Below are 14901 nucleotides of genomic sequence, written 5' to 3' on the forward strand. Positions count from 1 at the left end.
TCTCACTATAGCGTCAGAATTTATTCTGTTTAATTTTATTTTATAATATTTTACAGATTGTTCACCTTTTTAAAGATGGCTATCTAGCATTGGATTTAGTAAACACCTCTGGAATCGTGCTTCCAGTGCATCGCAAAGTTCCATGAATGCTTTGGGGCCCGCCACCGACCAGCAAACTGGCCCATGCAACAGCGCCACCAGTGGCAGTTTCCATGCAACCGCCTGTCTCGTCGCCAGCGGTAGTAGCCGTTGAGGAAATTTTCACCGATGACTACTTGGATGGGGACGGCACCAGGACTAGGGACCACAGTGCCATCGATGGCCAGTGCGAGGCAGGGACACTGACAGGTGAATTTAATAACTGTACTTGTCTGAATACAAGTAGATCCGTTAAATAAAACTTTTTTTTTTTTTTTTTTCAAACCCAAACTGTTAAAAAACTTCCAGCTTCATATAGTTGCATCCCCTTAATACGGTTATCCCCTGGCTGTCAAATTAAAGTAATTGTTAAGTAATATTTTAAGCAGCTCTGTGTAATTTTCCCTTAGTCCACTCTCACTGAAAACCCCAAAAGGTCTACCAATGATTTATCCTTGCCTTTTCTATACCCCTTCTCTCATCAGACCTTCACAACACTTCCAACATCCCAGAGGTTGAGCTCTTCAGCCTCCTGGAAGAGAAGATACCCATGTATAAGCTACGAGCCGACACCACGTCCAACTACTCTTACGAGCACAGCGACTGGCTGTGGTCTGAAGATGGTAGGGCCAGGCAACAACAGGAGGAACCATTGGAGCTTCTCTCGCCCGTCATGATGGAGGAAACTCTCAAATATTTCAGTAAGTGAATTCTTTTTTTCTCCTACAAAGCCTGTCAACAACCTACCCCCATCTCGTGTTTGTGCATGTTTTTTTGTCTTTTTGCGGGTCCAATTATGGGTACCTGAGTACCAAATCGGTGCCACAATCAAGTCCCTCGTTCTAAAATTGTCTGTAAATTCAGAGGTCTTATTTGGTGTTTTTATGTTGTCTTCAACGGCTCACAAATTGTTACCGTCTTCACAAAGAGATAATAGTAGTAATTTGTTCATGAAAACATTGTGAACAAATGTTTTTATTAGTTATTCGTATAGGAGTTACAAATACACAAAAAAAACAATGTTATTTCAAGATTATGGTTTTTTTTTTAGCAGAAATAATCTTGTTTATATACCTCATGCATAGAATCCTCTAATCTGATTGGTTAAAAATGGGGTCATCGAAATAGCTGTGCCCGCTTTTTCTATCAAGATGACGCCAAAGTGACCATGCCCGGGGCATAATCAATTGACTATGCCCGCTCTGAAAATAACGCAACTATGTATAATGTATGAATCGTGTTCCATGTAACCGGGCGACCTTTCTTCGCAGATGACCTTTCATTGTGTAGTCAGAGTGTTGTTGATAAGAAGAATCTTTATTTGGTATATAAAAAGAATTATTGACTGCTTAATAATCGGGGAACAGTTAAAATTATAGGCCCTCGGTGATGTAAGACCATGGCTTTGCCATCAGCTTCGCTTCGGGCATAGTCATACACGTAGTTAAATGACATCACCTTGGTCCTATAATTTTTAACTGTGCCCCCTCATAGCAGTCAATATTTCCATACTACGTTCTTTCTTTCTTGCGGAGTAGTCCATGTCCTCTCCTCCACCTCTAGGACCCCTTTTTGAACCCCACTGGGGGCACTATGTAAATCAGGGTTTGAGTCCCTATCTGTTTGTGTGTGTTTTTCCTGGAGTAATTCTTTGGGATTTTCCTCCCACATCTAAAACTTAACTTTGCTTCCATGTCTCCTCTCCAATGGGTTATTAGCATGATTTAACACTATCAGATTGTGAATAGTTTAGGAATTATTGTTTTTAATAACTGGTTTTGAAATCTTAAGTCTGCACCGAATATACTTGCCAGTGGCCCTTTCAATATCAAACTGTGATTAAGTTGACTTTTCTGTGAACCTTTGTGGCTTTAAAGGCAGTGGACACTGTTGGTAATTGTCGAAGACTAACCTTCACAGTTGGTGTTACTCAACATATGCATAAAATAACAAACCTGTGAAAATTTGAGCTCAATCGGTCATCGAAGTAGCGAGTTAATAATGAAAGAAAAGAAAACTTGCCGCACGAAGTTGTGTGCGTTTAGATGGTTGATTTTGAGACCTCAAGTTCTAAATTTGAGGTCTCAAAATCAAATTCGTGGAAAATTACTTCTTTCTCGAAAACTGTGGCACTTCAGAGGGAGCCGTTTCTCATAATGTTTTATACAATCAACCTCTCCCCATTACTCGTCACCAAGAAAGGTTTTATGCCAATAATTTTGTTGAGTTATTACCAATAGTGTCCACTGCCTTTCAAACCAGCATTATTGAATAAATAAATAAATAAATAAAACACTATAAATTTACTGTACAATTCTATGTTTAGAAGTCTTTGTTTCTCATTTGACAACATCATGATTTCAAAATTGTCCTCAACACACTGTCTGGAAATACACAAGGATATATTTTTTCCCTGATTTTGTAAGCTGGAGATGCAATCTTACACAATAGTCTCCTAGCTGCCATTGTTGAGGGATGCTGGAGAATTCAGTAGGTAATTAATTCCATTCAATCAATAACACTTGAAGACAGCCCTGTGTTTCTCCATCATTATGTACAATGTAGTCAATAGATTGTAATTACACAATCCGCGTTCAGTTAAAGTTATCAGTTGGCTCCGATTTGACCCAAAATTTATTCATATTTGAGATTGCTTTTTTTGTAGATTCAAGATATTGAAAAAAAAAGATATGCAAATGATTATTCATAATGAATGAAAAACTTAGAATGAATCCCTACATGTAACCAGTTCATTGACCATGTTTTGCATTTTTATACATTATTTTGCACTGTCCGTGGCAAATAAGAAAGTTTAATTTATAAATATGTTTTTGTTTTTAAATGCCATAGGATCTAGCAAAATTTATACAAAGAAAAAATTTGTTACAACAATTTTTGTGGAGAGACTCAGCCATGCAACTTTAACATGATCAAACTAGTACTTGCGTAAATCCAAAATCGTGTACATGTATGTTATATCATTCGCAGAGATCATTATGAAAGCACACATCAATTAGGATTGCATGTTGTGTAATACTTTATGCACACAGTATTTATGTACAGAGTTAAGACAGGAGCTGGGAAATACAAGGACAAAATATTGTAAAGCTATGTTTGAGATGCAACAAGTACATAATGCCAATATTTAAAAATATTTTTTTTCATTTTTTTTTCTCGTGGTTTTTCTTGTAGTTGTGATTTGTAGTTAGGTCTAATTTCTGCTGGTTGTAGTTAGGTTGATTGCTAAATGTGATGTTATAAAATCTTTTTTATTTGACCCAAATTCAGCCCTTGGCTGCAAATGTTGGTTGATTGCAATAATCCATTTCAAAGTTCAAATAAAAAGCTAAACAAATAAAATTAGCATTTTTAATGTCCCGGTATCCATCTGTGAGATGCTCATGGTGCAGCGACAAATCAACAGAGGGGAATGATTTAAAGCAGGTAAATTGTTCCCTTGAAGTTTTGGTCCTGGATTGAAGTTTAACTTCATCATTGTCAAGTAAACTAATTTTTTCTGGCAAATATATTGGGGTCCTGGATCCAAGATCTATATCGATACTGAAGCCTAAAATATTGTAGACAGACCTAATGGTTGTAGTCTGGGAACTAGACTGGTCTCCTTTGTTTACCCGCAATGATAAAGACGGGCACTGGTCTTAGACAGGCACTGGTCTTACAAACCCAATAATTTCTTTGGATGCAATAGTTTCATTAGATAATCGTGATGTGACTTAAGCTTTCCAATTCAATATCTGTGTTATGATTGGTCCGAGGTGATGAAGTTTGTCAACTTGCATTTTCGATCGTCTGCATACAGAGTGTGCATTTATAATGTTGTGTACATGTACATCATTAAGTGTTGTGTTATGCACCACTGTACATGGTGTGAATTGACTGTGAATCTCATAATGTGAAATGAACATGAGGTCAAAGGTACATTTGGCAACATCGGGTCATGCTGGTATCTGCTGTTATTCACAAGCCTCAAAGTGTGACGTCAGATGTTCAGGCTAACCAGCCCAGGATCCAGGAAAACATGTCTGTAGGCTGGTTCTTTGATCTACAATGTACTGTACAATGGATCAATATAGACAGTAGTCTTCTTACCCAAGGCTAGCAGAAGGATTGGCTGGTTGTACAATCAAATTAAAGTGTGTTGGGAGAAAAACAGTTGTGTTGATCAAAAAAAACCTAAAGTAATCTTCGTGGCAGTAATTCATTGCAAAGTGTCTGAAGCACAGACTGACTAGACTGTCATAGATTCATCTTTAAAGCACCAGATTGGCAAACTCATGTCCCTGAATGTTGGGTTTGTTTGGGTGTTTTTTCTTTCTTCAAAAGGATGGATTTTTGTCTCAGAGGAAAACAGTGGACTTTAATAACTTTTTAAATAGGATTTAAAATGTTCATTCGTAATAATCCCCTTCCTTATTATACCCGACACCTACTGCTCCAAACCAGATCTTAAGATCAGGTGCTTCAGTTTAGTTAATGTAACCAAAAATAAAAATAAAAACCTTGCTTAGTTTTCAACCGAAACTGCTGGAAAGAGACACAAACTATAAAGCTCCAGTTGATACATTGTGTTATTAGGAGTATTAATTGGTACTGGGAAACAACAATACATGTAGTTGGAAGTTGTTCAACCTGCGGCCTCCTCGCAAAGTTTTCAATTGAAAAACTTATTTGAAATTTACACATGAACCCAAAGATGTACCGTTTATCTATTTTCCCCATAGGCCTATTTCATGAATAAAGAAATCAACTGAACAAAATACTCCAACCAGTGTGTACGTGCCAAAACACTAAACAAAATTTGAAGTGCTTTTCGTTCAGCGATAACCTTTATCCCCATAGATACCAAATATTGCTGTTGTGTAGAAACAGGAAAGAGAAAAAATACTACAAAGCTTGTATCTTCATTTGGATACACTGTATCATTAGGAGTGGAAATTGGTACTTGAAAATAACAATAGTTGGAAGTTGTTTAACCCATGGCCTCCTCTGATGATGTGATATTGACGTGACATGATTGCAAATTATGAAAGCTTAGCAGATTCTGCCCCTAGAGGGCAGTAGACTTGGTTAACGACTCTGCATGGACAGAACTTTGGTTGTTGAATCATCATATTTTTGCTAGTGAATCAAGTACATGTAGCATGAATCTTATGTAAACATAGTATGTGAATAGAATGATGGTTACATTTTAGGGGCCTTCTTTGGAAAAACTGCAGTATTGTTGATATATTTTAATGGGGAAAAACATTATTAGCTGTTTCAAACTGCTGACCAACCAAAATGGCCTACATGTATGGTATAAATGCAAACAAAAATAGTTGGTTGCCTTGCAGAGTTTCTCTTGAGAAAATCTTTCTTTAAGCCTTTGAGAAAGACTGTGCCATTGGAAATTTAAAAACACAGTACAAAGTCTTAGCATGTTACAAAGCAGCTTAAAGGCTCTGGACCTTTGGTAATTGTCAACGACCAGTATTCTCACTTGGTGTATCCCAACATATGCATAAATAACAAATCTGTGACAATTTGGACTCAAAGTTAGTAGAATCATGAAGAAAAAACACCCTTTTTGCACAAATTGGTGTGCTTTCAGATGCATTTAATTAAAGGCTTCAGGCCTGAAATCTGTTTAATTCTCAAAAACTACATTACTTCAGAGGGAGCCATTTCTTACAATGTCTCAACAGCTCTCCCTTGCATGTTGCCAAGTAATTTTTGATGCTAAAAATTATTTTGATTTGTTGTCCCCCTTTTTTAAAACATGGACCTCTCATATTAGTTGTCCAGCAAAACAAAGTCTGGCCAGAGTGTCTATACCCACTTATTTACAGTAGTTCTTAATTTAGTAATTTTGGCAGTGTATAGTTGTTAACTTATAAACAGATGAGATACACTTGTGCTGCATGAGTATGGTTGAGAATTCCACTAAAAATGACATCGGCCAGTAATTGGTAAATATGACACACTCAATAGATGAGTAGTTATTATATTATCAAGTTCTGTTTTTTGATTATTTATTAGCCCAATCTTTCGACTGGGCAGCAAAAAATTAGTCTATAGACTCATTAAGTTGTTCCTCTGCACGGAAATCTTTAGTAAAAGGCGAAAGATTTATGCGAATGCAGTGAAACCAGAGTACTGATTAGTGGTTTCCAACATGGAGTGACCTTTTGGGTACTGACTTCTACCCATGGTGTTATAATAGCATGAAAATACACCCCAATAAAAAACTTTTTTAAATTGTCTTACAATGTCATCTGAAATACACTACTATATGTATTGATATTAGTTTACAAAAAATCTTCACTCAAATCTTCTTAATGAGCTCAAAATATTGCAAAAATCAGGATTTTATGACTGTATAATGCTGATTTGGCACAGGCATTCTATTGTGCACAAGCTGGTTTGACCTCATTTGCATAGCTGAGTGACCGTGTGTGTGGCAGGATGGGGGCGGGCTTTATGCGGTCCACTAATCACACACATGTGCTTTGTGTGTGCGGTATGCGTAATGCCATACAATGTACAATTCATACACAGTACATGTACATGTAGACATGTACACTACAGTTGGTACATGTATTGCATGTTCCATTATCTAATAGGGGTGTTCCAGTTTTACCTGAATTCTCAAGGCTGTTTCTATTCTGAACTGTGCACAGACATTCAATAGTGTCATTATTGATGAACAATATATTTTTTTTAATAGAAATCAATGAGCCCCAAAACAATGTTATTCTTAGACACTGATAGTCTATTGTGTGTTAATTTAACAAAAGTCTAAAAATTCCACAAGCATTTCCAGCAATGTTCTGGCCAGGGCAGCTTGCTCTTTCGGAATACTAATGCCAGCTGTAAATTTATTATTGATTTTGTTTGTATTGTATGTTGTCAGAATTCTGAACACAAACAGTTTGTTGACAAGAGATTCTTGTCTGTGTTGTGTAAAAGGTACAACTGTCCACAGAAAAAATACTCTGCTGTAAATTATAATCACCAAGCAACGACCCAACAATAATCCCATTTTGGGGTATCTGTAGGGTTTCCATAGCAACATAGTACAGCTAAATATCGTCATGGCCGTTCTTTCTGTCCTCTTCTTGTGTGTGTCGTGCAACTGCAATGTCGTTAAAACCATGTCAGGGTCTTAGCTGTGTGCGGTAACCATCTCTGTATGCGGTAAAGCCATCAATGGTCAGCTTGGGATTTACATGTACATGAACAGTACAAAAGTCTGCGGTGGAGCTTGGTTGAGAGAGCCCTGAATCATTTTTGAGGTGGGAGTACGTGAGTTTTTGGATGTCTACCACCATGTTAAAAGTCCCTCATTATACTTTGTGAGCTGACACATTGATGGTTAAAAGGTCTTTTGTGGAGAGTTTTCATGGTTGAGAAAACCTTTTTGGGGACTCCTGGAGTACGTGAGTTTTAGGACATCCACCATGCTATGTCCCTCATTGCACATTGAGATCTTACATGTTACAGAACTAAAAGTCAGTTAAGAAGGATTTAAAGTCTTTTGGAGACTTTTTGGGGGACTCTGGAGTATGAGTTTTGGGACACCACCAGCTCTGGTCCCTCATTACATGTCCAGAGTGGACACATGTGTTACAGAACTCACCATCAGATACTGGACTAGTTTTGAAGCCATTCAGGAATTCATTCAAACAAGATTTAGCTGGGATCCATTTATAGCTCTTAAGTGCTTAGCCTGCTTATGGTTGACAATAAATGCTGAGTTGAATATGTAGGAACACCACAGGAACAGTTGACAGTTATACCCAGCTTCAATTATCACTCTAGATCATCACTCTATATCATAGTGTACATCAACACTATCAAGCATCATGATAGATGTCCGTTGACACATGTCTAGCACCACTTGTGACCACTCAATAAATACAACACTTATCAGAATACAGGATTAACAGTCCAGGCTGCATGCATTGTTGTACTCTGGTCATACCTGGATGAATACAGCATGGAAGTGATTACACAGAGCAAATAGGATATATTGGACTTGTGGATTGGAGTGTAAGTCTGTGCATAGAGAAAGGACCACGGATCTGTGGGAACATCTGTGGGAACGTTGAAGGATGTTATCGAAACCAGGGTGAGGACATGTCAACTTGTCAGAGGAATACCTGTTGTCTTGTGTGAATCATGGAGCAATAAACAGTGAACTTGTACAGTTGTCAGAAAATGGTTGGTTGGTTTGTTGTTTTAACTTGGTTTTCAGAAATACCTAGTGACACGTTTGCACTGAATAATGTTAAGTGACTGGCCAGCAGGACAAGGATATTGCTAGTTATTTCATCAACTGGTCCATGAACTTCAAATGAAATAGGGATGTTTCAACACTGAATTGGCCAGCCAGACCACTTGAAGACTTTTGACAGGTCCTTGTGTGTTTTTAAACTAGCGAACCACTGAAAGGAAGAACACTGCATTAATGTGTGCTGTCTTACAACCTGATGCACAAAAAAATTGATGCAAGTCTATGGTCAGATCTACAGTTGTCATCACGCTTTACTTCTGCTAACTGAGGATTCTATTTTTTTGGTGCAGTAGGATTTTTTATTTTTCATGAAACCAATTCTTAGTGTTTTGGGTGCCCTGTGTCACGATGTAAGCTCTTAACGCTCAACCGGTACCCGGTAGTCGGGTAACCCATCACAAATCAATGACAGAGAGCAAGCTATGTAATGGCTCCCGCTCGGACTCGGACAAGTCCACGTGCGGACAGGAGTTCCAAAGCACTAGTGCACCATGGGAAGGTCTTTATGAGACAGTGAGCGAGCAGAATGGATTCTGTGTGAGCCAAAATCAGAGCTTTCTTCTTGCAGGGATGCCATGCCTGGAAGAAGGCTTTAACAACAACAAAGCTGTTGGTAAGTTTGAACATGTATGTTAATTGTTGACATTGCTTGCAAGTGATGGGTTATTGTAACTTCCAGCTCTAAAGTGAAAGCTGGCTCTATTTTCTTGATATAGTTTATCCTGAATGGTCTCATTTTACCATTTTCAAGGCAATAAATATTTGTTTGTGTTGTCCGTTTAGCCTCAGCTGGGGTCAAAACGTGTGGCCATTAGTAATTTTTTGCTCAATAGATTCTACTTGATATATTGCTGCAGGGAGGCTTGTAATTTAACAGGATCTGTTTAAAAACCTTCAAATTTGATTGCCCTAGTAAAAATTATTATCCTGTTATAAATTGGTAAAATAATTTTATCATTTAGTCACCCTTTAAAGCCATTGGACACTTTCGGTACAGAAACAAAATTAAAGGTTCACAGATTTCCAAATAACTTACATGGTTTACAGAAGGTAATGGTGAAATACTTCTCTTGAAATATTATTCCATGAAATGCTTCACTTTTTGAGAAAACATTCAAACGATATCAATTCTCGATATCGAGAATAACGGATTTATTTTAAAGACCATGTCATGACACGGCGAAACGTGCAGAAACAAGGGTGGGTTTTCCCGCTATTTTCTCCCGACTCCGATGACCGATTGAGCCTAAATTTTCACAGGTTTGTTATTTTATATAGAAGTTGTGATACACGAAGTGTGGGCCTTGGACAATTCTGTTTACCGAAAGTGTCCAATGTCTTTAAGGGTCCATTATAAAAGGAAAGAAATTATTTTATGAATCATCTGAAAATTTCTGATCGGAAATCAGATTGAAATGAAAGATTATCAGGTTTTTGTACTTTGTAGATTTCTATGGTTGTTTTAAGAGTACCAGCATTTTTTCTACAAACCGACTCTTAATCTTAATATATTGTTGATGCAATAGGTTTAACAAACTTCCATAACCGCTACTCTGTACTGCGCTACATTGTACCTCTAAATGTGGCATGGTTGGCTTGTGCGTAAAGCGCTCTCCTCTCACCTTATGTGACCCTGGTTCGATTCCCAGTTAGGGCCAGATTAGAGTTTTGTGTTGGTTCCCTCTTATGCCACAAAGTTTTTTCTCCTGGCCCTCTGGTTTTCCTCCCTTCGAAAAAACATCAAACACTTTCGATCTCAATTCTCAGGCTGTGCTATGTTTAGGCATGGAGCAATAAATTGCTCCATGGTTTAGGTCATGAATAGATCGATGTGTCTGGCTGCTAGAGGCACCCTTGCATGGCAGCAGCTCAAACACCTTGCATGCCACGTCCTTCGCAACTCAGCTTCTCAGCTGCGAGTAAGGATGATTAGCCTCACAAACAATTACTAGTAGTACTTGGAAATGAATTCTTAATAATTCAAACAATTATGTGACACTCCTCTACATGTTCTGGAAAAACAACCACCACCTTCGTCAACAACAATGTGATGAGCATATCATGGTCAAGTGTTCAGGTTTGTTTATTCCACATTAAAGCCATTGGACACTTTCGGAACAGAAAAAAAAAAAAAAAAATGCACAGATTTACATATAACTTTCGGGGTTTACAGAAGATAATGGAGAAAGACTTCCCTTGAAATAGTATTCCATGAAATGCTTTAGCTTTTGAGAAAACATTAAACAATATCAATTCTCGCTATCGAGAATTACAGATTTATTTTAAACACATGTCATGACACAGCGAAACAAGGGTGGGTTTTCCCGTTATTTTCTCCCGACTCCGATGACCGATTGAGCCTAAATTTTCACAGGTTTGTTATTTTATATATAAGTTGTGATACACGAAGTGTGGGCCTTGGATAATACTGTTTACCGAAAGTGTCCAATGGCTTTAAAGGCACTGGACACTATAGACCATATCAATATTCCCCTTTGTTGCTATGAAAGTCTTCATCTTGTCGGGCAGACCATGTGTGTCTAAACGTGTACTTCCCGGTTTGATTTCTATGGCACACGTGCACACACACTCACAGACGCCATGTTGTAGGGCAAGTATTTGAATGGTGACGTCATATTCAACACAATCTATTGGAATCAAAATAATTGTTGGAGTGAAAATTTACTTGGTAACAAACAATGGAGAGCTGTTGATAGTATCAAACATTGAGAGAAACGGCTCCCTCTGAAGTAATGTATTTTTTGAGAAAGCGCTGATATTTCACTCAAATATGAAAAGACTTCCTGAAGTATTTTATAACTTCTTAATGCATCAAAAAGCACAATATTTTGTGCATCAAGGTTGCAACTTCGATGACCGATTGAGTCCAAATTTTGACAGATTTGTTATATTATGCATATGTTGGGATGCACCAAGTGAGAAGACTGATCTTTGACAATTACTAAAGGTGTCAAGTGCCTTTACGAATTATCTCAACTAACGAAAGTAATCTGAAAAGATATTGTGATAGAGATGAGATTAAAGTAATCGATACCAGGAGGGATCAATTAAGAAACATAGCTCATAGACAATGCTATTCAATGAGCTAGGGGCTTTTAATTTTTACAAAGGAATCATCACAAAGGCTTTTTATTGCAGGATTTGCAATCACAAGGTTGCTAGTTCAAATCCTTCAAAGCATGCCTCTGAGCGAGTAAGAGTCTTCTAGTTACTTAATCACAATTTATTGATTTGTGCAATCCATAACCTTAGAATTAGATGTTCACAATAAGAGCTATAACTTATAAGGTTAAACCATTGTTTATATATAAGAGACTCGCTGTTGCAAGCTTGGAGTAAATCCAAGCTTTGCTGAATTCCTTTGTTTGGAAGATCATCTAATAAGACAAACATGCTTTCTCCCGAATATCAACAAATATTCAAAATGAAACAATTTATTAATATTTGTTGGACCGTGTTGTATTTCAGTGTCTCGTGTTAAAATAATGCAGATTTGGAGATTACTTGAAGCAAAAACTTGAAGCAATGCATGCAGATATAATTGGTAATTGGCAAAGGCCAGTATTGCGCTGGAGTGTCCCACATGTACTTATGAAATAAGCCATCTGTGAAACTTTAAGCTCAATCAGTCATCAGAGTCACAAGAAAAATTTCATTTGTGTATCAGTTGCAATTCATTTGTATTAGAATGCAGTAAGCGCATAATAATAACAATAACATGCATTTATACAGCGCTTAATACAGGGTTTCTAAGTGCTGAAACAGATATTTATAGCGGCCCATTTTGCACAGCGGCCCAATTGACTGACTTGTCCATGTGGGGGAACCCTATAATGTAATACAAATAATGACGTCAAGAAGTTAATTTGGCTGTGACATATGTATACACATGTAGTCAATTAGTTGGTTGCCTTTCTTGACATGAGTATGTTACCCAAATCTCAATGTGTCCTTCACAAACCCTGGACATAAACTTCTCACATCCTAGGTGACGTTAGAGGCTCTAGAGTAGTAGAGACAAACTGCTTTATACTTCCAGTCAGAAACTATTTTTAGTCCAGCGTTAGCTGCAGTCGATCTTAAGGGTCGGCTATAGGTATTCCCATTATGAAGTCATCTTAAAGAAGTTTGGCTGAGGATTGAGACTAATATACTTTCAGGGCTGGAAATTAACTACCGATGTGACATTCACTTGCCTTGATGAGGGTTTTAAAGGCAGTGGACACTTTTGGTAATTGTCAAAGACTGGCCTTCACTGTTGGTGTATCTCAACATATGCATGAAATAGCAAACCTGTGAAAATTTGAGCTCAATCGGTCGTCGAAGTTCGAGATAATAATGAAAGAAAAAAACACCCTTGTCACATGAAGTTGTGTGCTTTCAGAGGCTTGATTTCAAGACCTAAAATTCTAAATCTGAGGTCTCGAAATCAAATTCGTGGAAAATTACTTCTTTCTCAAAAACTACATTACTTCAGAGGGAGCCGTTTCTTACAATGTTTTATACTATCAACCTCTCCCCATTACTCGTTACCAAGTGAGGTTTTATGCTGATAATTATTTTGAGTATTAACCAATAGTGTCCACTGCCTTTAAAACCAAAATGTTTTGAAATCATTTAGACAAAATGTAAATAGTTTAATGGATTTTCAAAGGAATTTGTTTATTTGAAGGAACTAATGTTATCATTTGTAAATTGATCACTGATAAATGCAAAAGGCTTGTAAGACAGTTAACATTATCGTAAACAATGAGAACATTCAGATCTGTCGTAAAGTGCTAAAATCACACATTTTCCATGTCTGAAATTGGCTGAAAGTATTAATTTGAAAGTACAATCTTTCATTTGCCTCCTACAAGATGTGTGTCATGGTCGATGCCTACAGAAATAGTAATTAGATCTCACAAATTCAATAAAATTTTAAAAAATAGCCCAATGCCATTTTGTAGAAAATGTCCACAATTGAAATTCAATGAAAACCTTTTAAAAATGAAAATATTCATACTAGCTCTCTTTTTTCCTCCTACAAGAAATTTGTGTCATGGTCAATGCCTTTAGAAATAGCAATTAGATCTCACACATCTCTACTAAAAGATTTTTTTTATACCATCAACCTCTCCCCATTACTCAACACCAAGTAAGGTTTTATGCTAATAATTATTTTGAGTAATTACCAATAGTGTCCACTGCCTTTAAGTCCTTAACATAGTGCTAGCTAGATGGGTGTCTTTTAGACACCCTGTTTTTAATTCGGACACCCTGTTTTAATTCGGACACCCTGTTTTAATTTGGAAACCCTGTTTTAATTTGGAAACCCTGTTTTATCTGTCATATTTACATGTAAATGAAGTGTAAGTGATCAATTTGGACTCCCAGCTTTTAAGTTCCCTGCAACTTTGGACAGCCCCTTACCAAACCCTGGCTAAAACCTCACTTGGAATATGTACCACTTAAAGTCCAACAAGGAAGGAGTAGATAGAGGGCGCATCTATACGCCTGATGCCGCTGTGATTCAATTACAATTCCATTAGCACCCTATAGTCTATAATCTCCCAAGCGTTTGTCTGTTTTGGGGTTAATCATGCCCTGGTTCAATCATTGCCCTTGTGGCTTGTTTGTCCAGCCTGAAAGCACAAATCTGATTAAAAACCACAGAGGAAGGATCAAGCATGGACGCTAGACACAGCTATCACTTCTAAAACTAATTAGACTGTGCAATCCTCTGTCAAGTCTCTGATGAATTTGGTTGTGTGTATTTGGTTAAAGTGAAAATACTTGTATTATAAGAGGATCGCCGCCACATCTTAGCAAAAACACACACTCTGTCCAGGTTTTTTTGCACAACTTACAAAAACATCTTATTTATTTTTTTCTTCTTCAAGATTTACAACATTTAAATTGAATGTGAATTTCATGAATTCTAAAGTGGCATTCTGCCCATTGTGACGTTACAGATCTCTATGGAAACAAATAGATTCTGTATCCAGGAGTCAGGCCTTGAACTTTGCTCTCAAAGGAATACGTTGCCTTGGATCGGACGAGTTGGTCTATACACAAAGCGTTTGTAACCGACTGCTATAAAATGCATGGTTCAAAAGAGGTTTTAAAACTAGAATACAATGACCCACACAAATATGCCTCGAAATTGCGTGGTTTTCCCTTTACCTTGTCGACTAACACGGTCGGCCATATATGGGAGTCAAATTTTTGACTCTCATAAACGGCCGACCGTGTAAAACAAAAACCAATTTCGAGACAAATTTGTGTAGATCATTGTATTCTACTTCACACCATCTTTCTAACCATATGCGTTTTATTACAAACGGTTAATAACGCTTTTCAAAGACCAAGCAATTTCTCTGTGGTAAGGGGCACTTACATGGGGACAATTTAAATTTGTATTGGAACTTGGCAAAGGGCACCACAGCAAAAGCACCATGGCAATT

At 37.4% G+C, this 14901-nt stretch overlaps 1 protein-coding gene and 1 non-coding gene across 3 annotated transcripts in view; one reads left to right on the top strand and one right to left on the bottom strand.

Moving 5' to 3' along the window:
- The window catches only part of LOC117291454 (trafficking kinesin-binding protein 1-like), a 53988-nt gene that overhangs the window by 7787 nt on the left and 31300 nt on the right, over positions 1-14901 (top strand). The window contains exons 2-3 of one of the 2 annotated variants that reach the window (XM_033773146.1): positions 57-348; positions 624-839. In XM_033773146.1, the coding sequence (XP_033629037.1) occupies positions 147-348; positions 624-839 (418 nt within the window). In that variant the 5' untranslated portion in view covers positions 57-146. Of the gene's footprint in view, positions 1-56; positions 349-623; positions 840-8145; positions 9048-14901 lie in introns of those variants that run through there. The other variant, XM_033773147.1, reaches the window with a different exon arrangement.
- LOC117291964 lies at positions 6176-6295 on the bottom strand. The gene has a single exon (XR_004519231.1). It is a non-coding gene; the product is annotated as a U5 spliceosomal RNA (small nuclear RNA).

The sequence above is a fragment of the Asterias rubens genome, chromosome 6 (assembly GCF_902459465.1).
Source record: "Asterias rubens chromosome 6, eAstRub1.3, whole genome shotgun sequence".
In the NCBI taxonomy this organism is placed as follows: domain Eukaryota; kingdom Metazoa; phylum Echinodermata; class Asteroidea; order Forcipulatida; family Asteriidae; genus Asterias; species Asterias rubens.